Source organism: Camarhynchus parvulus, chromosome 3, assembly GCF_901933205.1.
Source record: "Camarhynchus parvulus chromosome 3, STF_HiC, whole genome shotgun sequence".
NCBI classification, from domain to species: domain Eukaryota; kingdom Metazoa; phylum Chordata; class Aves; order Passeriformes; family Thraupidae; genus Camarhynchus; species Camarhynchus parvulus.
In genome coordinates, this window is record NC_044573.1 from 16,910,910 (window position 1) to 16,926,335 (window position 15,426).

A 15,426-nucleotide genomic window follows, 5' to 3' on the forward strand; every position below is an offset into this window, starting at 1 on the left:
GAGAGTGACAAGGGTGGAAAGCTGTCACAGCAGAATGGTGATTAAGGCTCTCCCTTTGGTTTTCAGGCTGTTTACTCAAAACAGCCCTTGAGAAAGATGCTAGGCCTCAAGCACATGTCACATTCAACTGGTTTAGCAATATTACGCCTATTTCTGCTCAAACTAGCCAGGGAGGGGAGGGACAGTATAATATGCTAGTGCAAGTTCTCATAGACAACATATTAATATTTAGTACAAAATGTTCTTTCAAGGTGGGGCAAACATTTCTAATTGTGACACAAAAAGAAGGTATTTTGTAACAGTTTTAACAAGTTGCCTGTGAAAAAGCGTTTGTGTGAAATATGTTTAGACAGACTACCTCACATGACACTGAAATATTTCAAGGCTCTTTCTGAGCAGGCAATAACCTAGTTTTGTTTTTTTTTAATCAAATCAGCTTTATCACAGCCAATCCCAAACATAATTAAATAATTTGGTTGTGATTTTTTTGGTTAGTTGTATTTTTTTTCCCTCTTTGGAAAAATAAAGCTATGCTGAGTGTTTCCACTCCACATGGGTTTTACCCATTCAAGACTTCCTTCATTGCAGAATCAACTTCCTCATGCAGAGGAAACCACAGAAATATTCAGCTAATAAATTTTAGCAAAAGATTTCAAAGGCTGGTTCATTCACTCCTGAAGTCCTGAAGAATTGCAGCTTCTCAGAGGCTCACAGACTACTTCTGCCTACTGAAAAGCATTTTATAAACCTGGCCTAATTTGGAAACAGTAGTTATTTCATGTCTAGGGCTTACATCCAAAACCAAGATATGAATAATCCCTAAATTGTACAGAGTGAAAAATTCAGGCATAAATTTTGCAGCGCAGTCTCCCATTTGAAACATTTGGATTTGACCCAAAGTCCAACTAAGTAGAAACAATTAAGGCCTCAGTTTTCTCAGACTTACACTGCATGTGCAAGTGTTCTGCAGTTGCATTTTAACATGATCAGCCAGTGTAAGTCAAGCACGAGTGGAACAGCCCTTGGTTACACAGATATCCTTTTTTCGCCTGCCATCGCCTGGTAGTGCCAAGAGCAAAAGAATAATAAAGAGGCTTCCAATCAGGTGATAGACAGACGGATGTGTAAGCTTTCTTTAACTGTGACTTTCTGCCCTTTCTTGAGCTCTCAGCCAAGCCATAACCCATCAGAAGAGGATTCACAGTCATTCTTGCCTCGAAGCCTGGCTCAGAAACCACAACAGGGCAGGATCAGGTGGTGGAGTTATGCAAAGGCAAAACCAGAATCAGGGTCAAAAGAGCATTTTCCCCAGAGAGCAAACTTCTGGAGCAGGAACAAATGGGAGTGCCTAGCACGGCAGGTGGGAACTGGAGCAAGGCAGGAACACCAGGCCCTGGCTCCCACCAGAGATGCCCCTGACAGTGCACTGAGCTCACCTTGGCATCCCTGGTGTAGGCACTGTGCTGCACCAGGCCCCCGTGGGAGAGCGAATGCGTGGGGGCATCCAAGGCAGCCAAAATGCTTTTTACAGGATACAGTAAAGGCATGGAGGTGGAATCTCTACTGGTGGGCTGTCAGGGAGATTCCCTTTGGGTTTGTGCTACTGTAGGGTCATGGTGCTACTCACACTTCCCACTGGCCCAGCGGGCCAGGCCCAGGCACCAGCCCTGCATCAGCAAACCTGGCTTTGGATGGCCTGCTGGAGAAAGCACTAGGCACAAAGGGTGCTAAATTTCTCTCCAAACAGAATTCATCTCCTGCCTGCACCAGCTTTGGAACCATAGGGAATTTCCAAGCTGGAGAAAAATCCGAAATACCTCATGTAGAAGCACCTTTCCCTTGGATTTTTATTATAATAATTTTTAAGAATATATTTTGTACCGAAACACTGTCAGCATTCTTTATACAATGGAAAATGACACAGTCATTATGTATCATGTAAAAGAGTAAAAACAGAGCAAGACAAGAACATTTCAGTTCATTCTGGAGTACAAATAGAATCTGATGTACAGCTTAAAAGCCACACACCAGATAAAAAGTTCATCTGGAAAACAACAGGTTCTTTTATCTTGGAAGTAGGAAGAAAAGCCAGGGAACGTCAAATGTTAAGGCTAAAAATTAAAATTTTAACATGCATTTTACAGGTGGTAGCCTGATTCGTAATTCATCTGCAGTAGCAGCAACAACCCCCCCTACTTTACAAAGAGATTTGCACTTGCAAGAAATAAGAATCAGGCTTCTTTGCTTGGAGGACTCTGATTGACCTCAACAGGCTTTGGACTAGAGCCACAGTTGGAATTTCAGCTTGCAAGTCTAAGGCTTCTTAACTGCAGGCCAAATTAGCACAAAATGAGGTTTTGCATTGGCATTCTACCCTTAACTTTAAATATTCCAGTTCTGGTTGCTTTAAACCACTCTTTTATTGCAGGTTTAACATAGTTCTGTTTGCGAGATACTTTTTTTGTTTTTTCTTAAATACTGTGCTACAGAGGATGTTTTTATAGTCTGTTTTTTAGTCCCTATATTACGTGTTTTCAAAATTGCCTAAATGTATGTTTATATAATGATTACAACTACTCAGAAAGACCCACTAAAGTCCACTGTGAGCAGCCAAGGAAAAAAGTGTATTTAGTTCTAAAGAAGTCAAGAAAAGTGGCTGTGTTCATTTATAGTGTAGCACAATGACTGTGTTTATACAGCTATACCTACTATTTAAAAAGCTACTTGAAAAGTTATTATTCATGTGCCGTAGCTGATTTTCAAGCATTAATAACTTGGCTGTCTAGACAAGCTTTAATTGTCATATCAAAGGCCAAATATGTTCTCAAACAAGTGTAAAGAATCTCCCATCTCCCTTGGAAAGAGGCTGGTTCTCTTTCTGAATGAAGAGATTGCCAAATTTAACTTTTTCTCAGGTTATGAAAGCACAGTAAAACCCATAAATTTACTGTTTAAGTTTTTAAAATGGATCGACTTTAACTCAAACCTATCCCGTGCAGCAAAGTTAGTAAGCCCTGAAAAACAGATCCTAGTGAATATGCAGAGTTCCCCCCCACCAACTACCATGCCCACATTTTCCCAGGGCCTAAAGGGCTCCATTAAAATGTAACTAAATGTGTGATAGGAAACATGGTTTTTCAAGAACGATATGTAAAGTTTACCCGAAGAACCTAAGACATTTTGTACATTCAAAATGTTTACACTTTGCTGTTCTTAATCTTAAGATTGTTCTTTTTTACTAATAATACATACAATGAGTATAAATAAATAAACTACAGATAAGTTTTAAAAATTGTATTAACAACACATTGTGCAAAAACTCATTACAATCTACATTCTATGCAAATACCCTGACTAAAATACACAGCCTGTGTCCACACACCCTCAGTCAGTTTTTGCACAGTCCATGGGCCAAACCAGTGGCTGAGGGCAATCAGCAAAATTCCATTACAAGCTATGGAAGTAATGTTGATTTACACCAGCAGAAGGGCAGGCCCCAAGGTTTGTGCAAAAATGCCATAGAAATCAGTGGGAATTGTGCTTGACTAAGGACTAGACAGTTTGATTGTACCCCATTAAAGTGAGTGGGAGTTTTGCTATTGATTTCCATGGAACCAGGCTCAGGCCCTGGGTAAGGACGTCAGCACATGGCCCTATGTTGTGCTACACTACTCCACTTCAGTGCAGAAACAATATTTGCAAAAGAAAAACTTGGTTTTGTCGTCACTACTGTTCAATAACCGGTTTTAGCGCTGCATTTCAGAGATTGCCTTTTCTGTGAGATTTGAAACGAGACTGCAAGTCTTTCTGAATCCATTCCAATTTGATTATCCAGCACAGGTGGGCTATTTTGATCCAAGAAAAACAGCTCAATGTCTATAAACCAACAGTGCTCTTCGTTAGGATAAAACACAGCCCGGTTCATCGGCACAGGAGTGAAGAACCGCATGCGGAAAAGGAAGAGGGCAGCCTTCCTACCATAGCTGTGTCCAGAGCTGGCTGTCACTGCTCCCAACGGACGATGGCACCTGAGCTGGTTTGGAATCTGCAGTCCTAACAAGCTCAGCCCAGTTTTGTAAGCTGAAGATCTCCATTTATCTTTATTGTGTCAATTGCTGACAGTGTTTCAATACGGTGGTAAAAATCAAAGAGCTGATGTCCATCCACAAATATTCTAAAACGGGGATGCTCGCAAAGTATCTCAACCTGCAAAAGATAAAATGTTGAAGCATGTTGTTCACAGTGTAACTGGGAAGTTGTTTCACAACATACAAAGAGCACTTCAAAGAGCCTTGGTGCAGCTGTACATTGACATTGTGCTACTTATGTGCCACGCAAGAGACAAAGGTGAGACCAGTGTGCCCCCTAGACACCAGTTACGCTATGATGGATTTGCTCTTACTGCACAAGGACATTAATCCAATTTCAAGTCTCACGTTGTTCTAGCAGTAAGCATGCTGCAACCCAGTCCATTGGCTACTGGGAGGTTTTGTGTCTTGGAATAATGCCAGAAACAGACTCAAACTGCTAATCACACAGGAGGAAATTTAACCTCCAACCCAAACCTTGCATTCCTTGTGTGATGGTTTCAGTTCAAACTGGGCAGAAAAGACTACAGAGTTGTTGGTTTTGGTGGTGGTTTGTTGGGTTTTTTTTTTCCTGCATAAGGAGGCAGCTCCCTCTGCAATGCTTTCCACACTACTTTTAATTTACTGGAAGAGAGTAAACAAGGAAAGGGGATATAACTTTCTTCTCCCCTCCCACACATACACAGCTGCTGCAGAACTAAAACCATTTCACTCCTGTGGCTGCAGACAGTCCCTGTCAGACTAGACTCCATCCTGGGGCTGCAGTGAAGGAAATGCAGTGCAGGATTGCTGGCAATTCAGCTAGACAGTTCTCAGGAGGCACAAACAGGATCAGGGAGGGACACAGCTCATCCCTCTTCCTGAAAGACCTGCAGAAATGCTCTGGAAAAGCAACAAACCTGGAGCTGAACAAGCTTGGACACGTTGGGAGATTCCTGATGTTTGGGGTGGCTTGAGAGGGTGCCCTGTTGATAAGCTTTGCTTGGAACTGCCCCAGCACGAAGCTGGGACATGAGGGCACAAAACATGCACTTTTACAGGCTCTTGGAGACCTCCAAGTCTGGACACACTAAGGAGAAAATCTTCAGGGAAGCCACATGTAAACCCTGGGTAATTTCCAGAAGCTGGAAGTCCGGAGTGAAGTGCTGCTACCAAACACTTGACTCTGCTGCTATTACAGTGTATAAAAATGGGAACAGGGCCCATGACAGACTGACTGTGCCAAAGCCCAAGTGACTTAGAGCACGTTGCACCAGGAGAAGTTGCAGCAGGCAGTCCAGGAGAGCTGGAACTCCTGGATCCCTGGTAGTGCACCAGGTACCAAGGAGGCGGCTGTGCTGCCATGGAGCTCCTGTGTCACTGCAGCAGTGCCTGCCTGAGGCCTTGTTATGTAAAAGATATGGTTAACACTGCTCACAGTCCGTTTTCCACATCACCTGCGGCCACGCCACAGCGCTAATTGGACTGGATCACTAGTAATTGGCAAGAACACTTAATAGTCTTAATTTATTCACTGAGATGGAGACCATCAAAGGTACAAAGTCAATTGGGAACCTCAATTCTGTTTGGGCATTTGGGAAAAAAGGAGGAAAAAAAGGCAAAATAACTCCCCTTGTACAGTTTGCCATGCTAGATGTGCAATTTTGCTGTCCTGTAACATCATCTCTCATTAGTGGGACAAGCACAAAACTTGCTCTGTGTAATTTGTCTGGCTCATCTGAGGGCCCAGTCACCACCCAGTGCAGAAGGCAGTGGAACCCTTTCAGATGGAGCAGGACCCAGCCTCCAAGCCTTTTCAAGTACATTTCCCACACCACCAAAGGGTGTTGCCAGTTCTGATGGGAGGGTGAGTTTGTAGAAACAAGTAGAGCGCAACCAATTTGCAGCAAAACCAGTCACATAAACACCCTCTTAACACCAAGCATCTGGGGAGATGGTGAGCTTTTGGGGTTGGGGGAGATTATCTTGGGGGCAAGAAGGATTAAGAGAGTTTGGCAGCTGGTCATAGCACTGGCATTTAGCAGAGGGGCCAGTGAGGTTTTGTAAGAGGGACAGGGAGGCCGAGGGGTTTTCTGGGTCAGCTGCATGGAAAAGGCATGCAGCCTTTTTTCCTCAATGTAGTGAGAGGGAAGCAGCCCTCTGCAGCCGCATACTTTGTTAGTCTTGATTTGCAAAGACATCTTCACATAACCATAAACACTACAGATGGGACTCTGCTTCTAGGTCAACCCAGTCCATCCACAGCACCACAGCACTTCCATGTGCACTGTTGCCAAGTGACTACAGATTTAAATTTGATGGAAGGTTTAATCCCAGGGTTCAGAAAAGAATACCACTATTGCTTAGCTGTTTAATCTGCTAACACGAAGAGCTACGGTCAACCTTAACGTAACATCCCTGGGGACAAAGGATGAACGTGATCCTTATTAGCTGCACTAAATTGCAAACAGTGTGTCCATTAAAAAAACCATCAATATATACAGCAGCCCCACTGAATATTAACATTCTCCAGTAATAACTTATAATGCACTAATAACATAGAGGTAACTCTTAATTTATGGTTATAAAACTAAGCTCAGGAAGTTGTGCTTCATCACACAGTATTACAACCTCTGACTTGTCATAGCGCCCAGGTGAGGTGTTCACAGCCCCATCCGAACTGCCTGCAGCTGCACGTAGCAGCGGGATCTCCATGCAACTCAATGGATACAAACAAACCAGCAACTGGTGGCTCAACTCAAGCAGTGCGGGCTGCACTGTGATTTCATGAAAGGCACGTCAGGTTCTGCTGCAACTCGTATCAAATGACACTTTATCAGACATGGTGTAAGCCACTGCCATCCTGGTACTCACCCTAAAAGGCTGGTCCGGTATAAATGGAAAGTAAGGAATAGATGACTGCTCTTCCCCCCATTCTCCAGCTACACAAGAGTTTCTGACAAACTGTCTCTCTGTAAACACAGCTTTCAGTTCTATGGCTACATCCGCAGGAGGATCTTCTGACTCCCCACAAGTCAGACTGATGCCAAAGCTGCAACACAAACAGAACAGCTCTCATTCAGCCAAAAAAAAAAGCAAATAAGCCCCAAATGCCACCAGTCTTATTTCTCAGCTTATTAAAGCCATATAGCGGCACAGGCTGGAAGACAGCTCAGCTCGTTCAGAGCCCTCTGACAGCTCAACAGGGACAACAACATGGTTATGGAATACATATGTGTGTGTGTGCATGGCGTTGGGCATATATCTGTACATATACACAGATATATATGCTTGATATGCTCCTTGACTCCCAAGTGAAAACGGAATCCCTTGAAGAAATGCCCCCTCTATGGGTCAAAGGAGAAATCAGCATGCTATATTTAAAATGATAAAAATAATCCTTTCCAGAAAGGAGGGATCCGTGCGGATGTGTGTGTGTGTGTACGTGTGGGTGGCCGCCCCCCTTCGCCCCCTCCCCGGGCCCGGCGCCCCCGGCACGGGCAGCCCTGTCCAGGTGTTACCTCTCGGGGTTGAGGTCCACTATGCCCATAACTAAGATCTTCTTTCCCGGCCTCATTCCTCCTTTGATGTGCCCACAGAAGGGGACGATCTGGAAAGGACAGGGGGAAGGTGGCGAGGGTCAGCTCGGCATCAGCAGCGGCCGCCCTTGTGCAGCACGAGCTGAGCGGGGGCGGGGGACGGTAAAGGGGTTAACAAAATAAAATACACCACCACCCCCACCAGAAAAATCAACCAAACAAAGGTGATTTACCAGGCGAGGGAAGTACACATCAGCTTGCACCGGAGATCCCAGGGAGTTGTTTAAATGCCCGTCCTCTATTTTCTGCAGGTAAAAGGGAGAGCGCTGAGGCAGGGCCAGGCGGAGCCCCCCAGCCCGCCCCGCTCCGCAGGTGCCCTGCTCGGACCCCAAGCCCGTCCCGGTGCCCGTCCCGGTGCCCACAGCCGCACTCACCAGCGCGTCCCGCTCGGCCACGGTCCCCGCCATCTTGTGGAAGCGGTGGCGGCGGCGCTGGGGACAGGGCGGGGGAGAGGGAGGGAGGGAGGGAGGGAGGGGGGTCTGTGGCAGCCCGGCGGCGGAGGGGTAGCGGCGGAGCCGGAGCGGAGCCGGTGCAGAAGTAGGAAGGCGAGGAGGAGGAGGCGGAGGAGGAAGAGGAGGAGGGGAGGTGGCCGGCTGGCACTGCCTCGCCCGGCGGGGAGCCCAGCCCTTGGCCTGGGGGGAGCCGGGCAGGGCGGGGCGCGGGCTGCTGCCGCTTGCTCCGCTCCGCAGCCCCGCGGCGGGGCCGTCCTTCGGCGAGCGGGGAGAGCGCGGCTCCGCTGGGCGGAGGGACGGCGGTGGGCCCGGGCCCCTCACCTGGCGCCTTCAGGTGATGGGTGCCTGGGGAGGGGCCGCAGCAGCCCCGCGCCCATCATGTCAGGGATCACCTTTATGTCCGAGCTTGGACACCTCGGCGAAGGGAATGTGCCGAGCCGGGCGTCCTGGGTGATTCCCTCCCTCCAGAGGTGGGCACACTGCTCGGCCCTTCCGAAATGAACCTCCACCTCTCTCCCCTCCGTGCCCCGTGGAGAGAGCACCCTCAGGGGCCTGAGACCCCGAGCGCGGCCGGTGGGCAGAGCTCCGAGGGTGAGGGCGGTCTCCCGGCCGAGGGCGGCTCAGCTGCCCCGGGCCCGCCGTCCCTGCAGCCTCCGGCGAGGCGCGGTAATTGCATAATCCGGCCGTGCCCGTGAGCTCCCATTGACGTGCACTGGCCGCAGTTACGCAACGCGGCGGTGTCTGCGGTGTCCCGCTCTGCGGGAGCACGGCGACCCCCGGCCACCGGCCCTGCCCGTGCCGCGCCAGAAACCCTCGCCTGTACCACAGCAGGAGTGACCCAAACCGCCAAACGTGCTGTCATGGCCCTTTTGATGAGTTCAGGGTCTTGGGTGTGGGGAATTGAGGAAGGCTTGCTTGTCGCTTCTTCACCACTGGGATTTGATGGCATGAGCATCCCTTTAGGAACGTGACACAGCAACTGGATTTGGCCTGTGCTCTGCAGGACCTCACACAGGGACCTTGGCTTTTCATGCCTCTTGCTTACACACTGGGCTGGGTTGGTGAATGTCCCTGTCCTTCCTCCTCCGAGGCACTGTGAGGATTAATTACATTGAGTAAAGTGGAGTGGGAGAAGCAAAGTCACTGCAATATTTAGGGTTTCAGTATGATGGTGTCCATTGGGAAACACCTGCAATCAGTAGGTGATGCCGTTTGAGAAATCAAGAGGTACTGAGTGTAAGAACAGATTGTGCAAGTGTTTAGACGCTTGGCTATTTTTTCAGTAGTGCCCACTAATTTGGGCATGTTTTCCTCTCTGGATGCCCAGTTGGAGATGGCTCATAGAAGCTCATGTTTGGAAGTCACGTACTGAAGTCATGGCTTCTTCAGGGTGTACCAGCACAGCTAGACACAGAGGCGGTGAGCATCCCTGTGGCCCAAGTCTTGGAATGGGAAAACCACTGGACTGTTTTCTTCTTGCCAAAACACTGAAAGTCTCATCACCACATGGGAAAGCATCTTGCTGGAGACTGAATTTGTAAATAGTGCAGTAACATGAACCCATCACACATCAGAAACAGCTGGCTTTACAGTGGTCAGGTGAGTGCATTCACAAGTTTACCACAAAGTGGAACTGGAATTAGCTTGATGTGTTTCACCTCCTGTATGCTGCTCACCTCACCATGATGATGATGCCAACTGCATTATGTTTGCTTTTTCTGTTGGCCTAAGAGAGAACAGAAATCATCCTAAGCTTTTTTTTTTTTAATTTAGTTGTATGTGCAAAGAGCTCTTTTCAGAACCCTTTGTCTTCTCTGCTGTACAGAGACACTTTGTTGGATAAAATTAAATTCATTGGACATAAAATCAGGCCAGCCAGTTGTTTGTGCCAAAGCATGATGTTTTATGAAGGGAGAGGCCATCGTTATGTATCTGTTTTGTAGCTGGTTTTAAATGAACTTTTTCATTTCAAAATAATTAAATAACAAGACTTGTCCATTTGGCTAGCTGCTTTGCTTTGTGCTTGTCTTTTGGGCTTGTTTTCCCAAAACTAGAACAAATGCAGCATTTGTTTTGTTGGCCATGGATTGGCTGGAACAACCTGCACTATGAAATTTTGATGGAAAAAGACGTTCATGAGTTTTTAAAGCTCTGGTGGCCTGTCCCTGTCTGTTTCTGTGCCATGTTATCCTCTTAGCCTGTAACAGTCCAGGAGGACACTGAAATCCTCTGTATACCATGAACAATGTGAGGCAGCCAGAGAGGAGCTCTGCCTTGGTGTGCCCCTGTCCTGCCTGAGTGATGGTCACTCCTGTAGTTTCTCTGAGGGAGGTGTTCTCCAGCAGATTACCTGCATTGCCCAGCAGTCCATGGAGCAGGATTCCATGTCTGAGCAGCACTATGCCTCTCAGCCATGGCAAGGCTTCCTTGGGACCCACCTTCCCAGAAGGTTCCCCTCTGCAAAGGGCTGCAGGGTGAGTGCTGTACCTAAGCTCCTCTACTTGTTCTTCTGAAAAAGGAAGTCTGAGACAAATCTGTACCTTCACCTATGTAGTGCTTGTTAAATCATGTGTACAAAGTAGCCCCCATTCAGTATTTTTAACAGCCTTCTTGGCAGGGAAGCTCTTGAGTTATCATACTTGAGGGCCTGAGCTTGCAGCCTTGTCATAGTAGCTGGAGCAACATGATAAATATTTGTGCACTACTGAAATGGTGCTGAAGTACAAGGTACCAAACTTGTCTGGTTGACCAAGTGCACAAAACCTTGTGGATAGGTGTTGTCTTCCATTTCTGGGTTTGTACACCCTTTAGCTCAGTGGGAGCCTGGGACTCTTGAAATGCCGAGAATCATATAAAGATTAAAAAGAAGTGGCATGGCGTGAACACCATTTGGGAGCAGTTAATGACATGCCCAGCCCAGCCACCAAAGCCATTGCTGAGAACTGGCAAACCCAGAACTTCATCTTAATCCCAGCACCTTGTATCTTGCAGCCACTCCCTTTGATGATTTAAAAAGGTGTATCTAATTCTTAGCTGGCCTTCACCAGCAAGGAATGCAGCACGATTGCAAATTTGGTGTGGTATAATTACCCTGCCTTTCTGGCCCCATTACCACTGACATTACTCTCCTCATGCCTGGGTTTATAGGCTGACTTGTAGAACCTCTCTGGTTTGTTTTGCTTTTTTAATGACAATGTTGAGAGGATGGGAGGTGTTTGCTGGTTTCATGGAAGCTTCCTTTGGTTTCTGGGTGGCAAGGCACCCCATTCCTGGTTTTTGTAAGACTCGGAAAAAGCTGAGTAATACAATAAAGGAGAATGTCTGGGAATAAATGTGATTCAGTGTTTGGAGCCAAGTGTTTATTAGTTCAGAGGAAATTCTCCTTTTCAGGATTGCACCTGAATGACAGTGCTGATAAACAATCATTTGGGTTGTATAGTGGGGTTTTTTTTACCTTTGTAGCTTTGCCACTGCAAATCTTCAGTTAGAGGGTTTTTTTCTGGCATAAATTTACCCTGGACAGGGTGTCCAAGGCAGGACTTGGGAGAGGATGGTACTGACAATTACAGGGGTTTGAAAGGGGCAGGGGGCTGGAGAGCAGAGCAGGAGATGTACATGCCCTCTTGCTGTGTGGCTTCAAAGTGTTCCGAGGACAGGTTCCTCCAGCACTGTGCACCAAGGCCAAGCCACGGGGTGCTGTGTTCTGGTGGGGATGTCCCTGAGCCTGCCCTCCCACACTCACCCGTGGGAAAGACAAGTGACAGTTATCAGTACGGACAGCATGGAGAGAGTGTTCAGCAGCCCGTGTGCTTTCACAGGCTTGTGCTGTCACATCCCCGTGGACGGAGGAGGAAACCCAGGGCCAGGAGCAGCAACCCCCTCTTGACATTTATTTCATGTGGCTTCACTGCTTCTTGTTGCCCGCTGAATTTTTGCAAGGGTTTTGCCCTTAGGGTTTGAGCTCTGGCTGTGTGTGAACCCCCTGAAGAAGCTGGTTTTCTGGGGCTCCCAGTAACAGATTGTGTAAACTGGTGTTTAAGGGGGTGGTCCTGGTGGCTGAGTTGGTTGGTCACACACAGAACTGCTGCACATCAGGTGCAGAACATGTGTGTATCAGAAATATCTGCCTTGAAGACTGTTTACTGAAGTTTGCCCCAGGATCTGAGGGCATGTACATTAATGCATGTCAGATACAGTGGAAGCCACCTCCAGCTCACTGCTTGCCTCTCCTTTTAGCAATCAGAGCGCCGAACTGCACCCTCTGTCCCCGGGACCAGCTGTGGGTGCCGGGTGGGAGGAGCGAGCTGGCTGGGGAAGAAGAGCAAGGAGGTCACCCTGAAGACACAACATTTGTTACCTGCCTCTTTCCCACTGGCTCCTGCATTGCCAGTTTCAGGTGGGTCCTGGTTCCCACATCCAGGAGGCAGGCAGGAGAGGTTCCCAACTGTGGCCATGCCACAGAGGGCAGAGGCAGGGGGCAGAGCTTGGACAGCACCTCTGTTCTGCCACTGTGCCCTTCCCCATGAGTGCAAAGACCCATCCCTATCTCCTTCTGGGGTCAGCAGGGCCTGAGGCTGTTTCTGCTCTGTTTCTACAGCAGAAAGAGCTGTGGGTGGACACACTGCTGGGGTAAGCTGGGGGATGCTCCAGACACAGCTGGGTAGAGGAACACAGCTCCCCAGCTGGGGAGAGGTGTCCCCATGGCTTCAGCAGGAGCTGCCTGACAAGAGAGAAGAGATGGCTTGGAGCTCAGCTCACTCCATGTCCATTCCTGCTGCACAGGACACCACAAGGAGCCAAGAGAGCTTGGGTGACCCACCTGGAGCTGAGCTGCCTCCACATCATTGAGAGTCTCTCTGCTCTGGGCTCAGTCACTGAGTGTTGGTGCTCCAAGCAGTAGAGGCATCACTGCACACCTTCTCCTGCTCCTCTCTTTCCCAGTGGGGTCCAGCCAGTGCTGGGAGTCTGGAGGAACTGGTGGAGGCCAGCAGAGATGACAGTGAGAGACTTTGAGCTGCCTCTGGCTGTGCTGTGGTGCAGGGATGTGCAGCCAATAGAGCGAGCTTGTGTGGGAGAGAGGGAGGGAAGGGGAGTCCCATGGTGCCAGTCAGGGAGATGGAGAGGTGTGGGGAGCCACCAGCAGCACTGGTATGTGCTCGCTGGCAATACTGGGAGAAAACCTGTCATGCAGGAAGGACAGGGAGCCTGGGAGCACAGAGAGTCCTGGCTCTGCCGTGCTCAGTCTGCTGGTGCCAGGTGACAACTCACCAGTGCCATTCCTGCTGAGGGGCTGCTCTCCCAAAGGAAGCAAAATCCTGCCTCCTTCTGCCTTCTGGTTTTCTCAGAGTTCTGTGACTGTCGCTGCAGGTGCTGATTTGTGTTCATCAGCTGAAGGACTGTGACTCCTGGCCCCCCCAGCTGATGCCCACAATAAAATGGTCTTTTCTCTCTTCTGACTGTGTTGCCACAGGATGATCTGGAGCGGGGAGCTGATGTTTGGGGCTGAATCCTGAGGGAGGAATGAGTTTGGGATCATTCCTTGTCCCAGCACCCTTCCTAACAGGCAGCTGGTCTGAGTTGAGGTGCTTTAGGAGACAAACCAAAACAGAGTATCCCATCCAAGTGTGGAGGGTGAGGGATCTGTGGAAGTCTTCTGGTCCAACATCTGCCCCAACAGGATTCCCTAGAGCAGGATGGTCAGGACCATGTCCTGGTGAGTTTAGGGGATCTCCTTAGAGAACATGTGGTCAGATTGAGAGGGGGGCATAGACAGGGCATGGTGCCAGGAAAGGCTGTTATGGATTAGAGAACCTGGGTGTTGGAAACCTAATAAATTAAGTGGTGAATGAGTGAAATGACATGTTAGATTCCTAAGCACAAAGGGGATTGAGCCCTTATTTGCCAGGGTTTTCTGTTTGCTTTCCTAATGAGCTCACGAAATACAGTTGAATTTACGAAGTACCTTGTACTGTGGAGATGAGGTATCCAAACATACCATGGCATTGCTCAGTCCAGAAGAAGCTTCCTGTAGCTTTTCACTGTCTGCAGGACAGGGTGGGGGCTGTTCACTATTTTGAAAACCTCTGCAGGGAATATTCTTCACCTGTAATTTAAAAAACCTGCCTTAATATTCTTGCTTTTAAAGTACTTTCTGCAAATGAAATGTGGAACATGGGAATCTCATGGTGGCCCCAGCAGTCATAGTTATATGCAGAGCAAATTCTACACTTAGTCATGTGTGGGCATTGCAGTCCCTGCTGGATTTCCTGGATACCACTGGTTTGTCCAAAGTGGTTTGCTGGTTTTGGTGCATTAGGAGCAGAGCCAGCATCTGACTGAGTCCCGAACATCTACAGGTACAGTGTGAGATGCACAACCCCTCTTTATCATCCAGCAGTGCCTTCAGAAGACCCCATTCAGTCAGCGCATCTGCCCAGGCTGGGAACCAGGCCATTCCTGTGAGGAAAAGGAGAGCTGGGAACTGCACTGAGTGGCTGATCCAGCCAGGTTTCCCAGCCTGTGCACATGGGTTTCAGGTGCTGCATTCCCACCCAGCACTTGTTGCAGTCTGAGCTCCTCTTCCCGTCTGGGTCATGTGAGGTACCCTCCGTGAGCAGCACTTTGCTCTTACAGGCATCCTGCTGAGCATTGCAGCAGTTCAGAGCTAAATAATTTATCTAGGAAGAATGTTTTCTACATGACTTAGAAGATGGAAGAGAAGAGGAATATTGCAACAGCAAACTGCGGGGTGGACAAATACATTCTGCCTCTCAGTTTCTGAGCATTGCACTTTGCCACTTTTGTTTCAAAATTGCTTTCTCTCCCATAATTATCTTCAAAGGAGAAAGCTGATCCAAAATGTTTCCCTTTTATATATATATATATATTTTAGGGTGGTTCATTGATTTCCATTTTTAATAATAAAAGTGAATAAACAAAGGAAAAAAGCCCCACAGCAATATATTACCTAGTATTTAAAATAGAAAGAATGCTCATATGTGCTGCAGCACACTTCATCTGTGGGCATCAAAGTATCTCATAGAGGTCGTAATCCTCATTTCAAAGATGAGGAAACAGAGGTGCTGAGAGAGAAAGTGGCTTAGCAGGTCAGTGACAAAGCAGAACAAGAGTCCCCTGAGCCTGTACTGCAGGCAGAGGTGAGGGAGCAGAGGAGAACAAACCTGTCCTCACCTAATCAGGACAGCTGAGTCCCAAATGCAGTGAAGGCAAAGTCACACTGCAGGGAGAGCACCAAATCATGACACAAGCCATAGAGCCAGCAAAGCCTGGTTTCTTCCAGTTTTGTGT

General features: G+C 48.0%; 1 protein-coding gene across 1 annotated transcript; it reads right to left on the reverse strand.

Moving 5' to 3' along the window:
- Positions 1-1,829: 1,829 nt before the first annotated feature.
- LGALSL (galectin like) lies at positions 1,830-8,614 on the reverse strand. Its single transcript, XM_030946192.1, has 5 exons — positions 8,041-8,614; positions 7,840-7,911; positions 7,589-7,677; positions 6,942-7,119; positions 1,830-4,206 (listed from the first exon to the last, which is right to left on the reverse strand). The coding sequence occupies exons 1-5, from the start codon at positions 8,071-8,073 to the stop codon at positions 4,063-4,065; spliced, it is 516 nt and encodes a 171-aa protein (XP_030802052.1). The 5' UTR covers positions 8,074-8,614; the 3' UTR covers positions 1,830-4,062.
- Between the last annotated feature and the right edge of the window lie 6,812 nt (positions 8,615-15,426).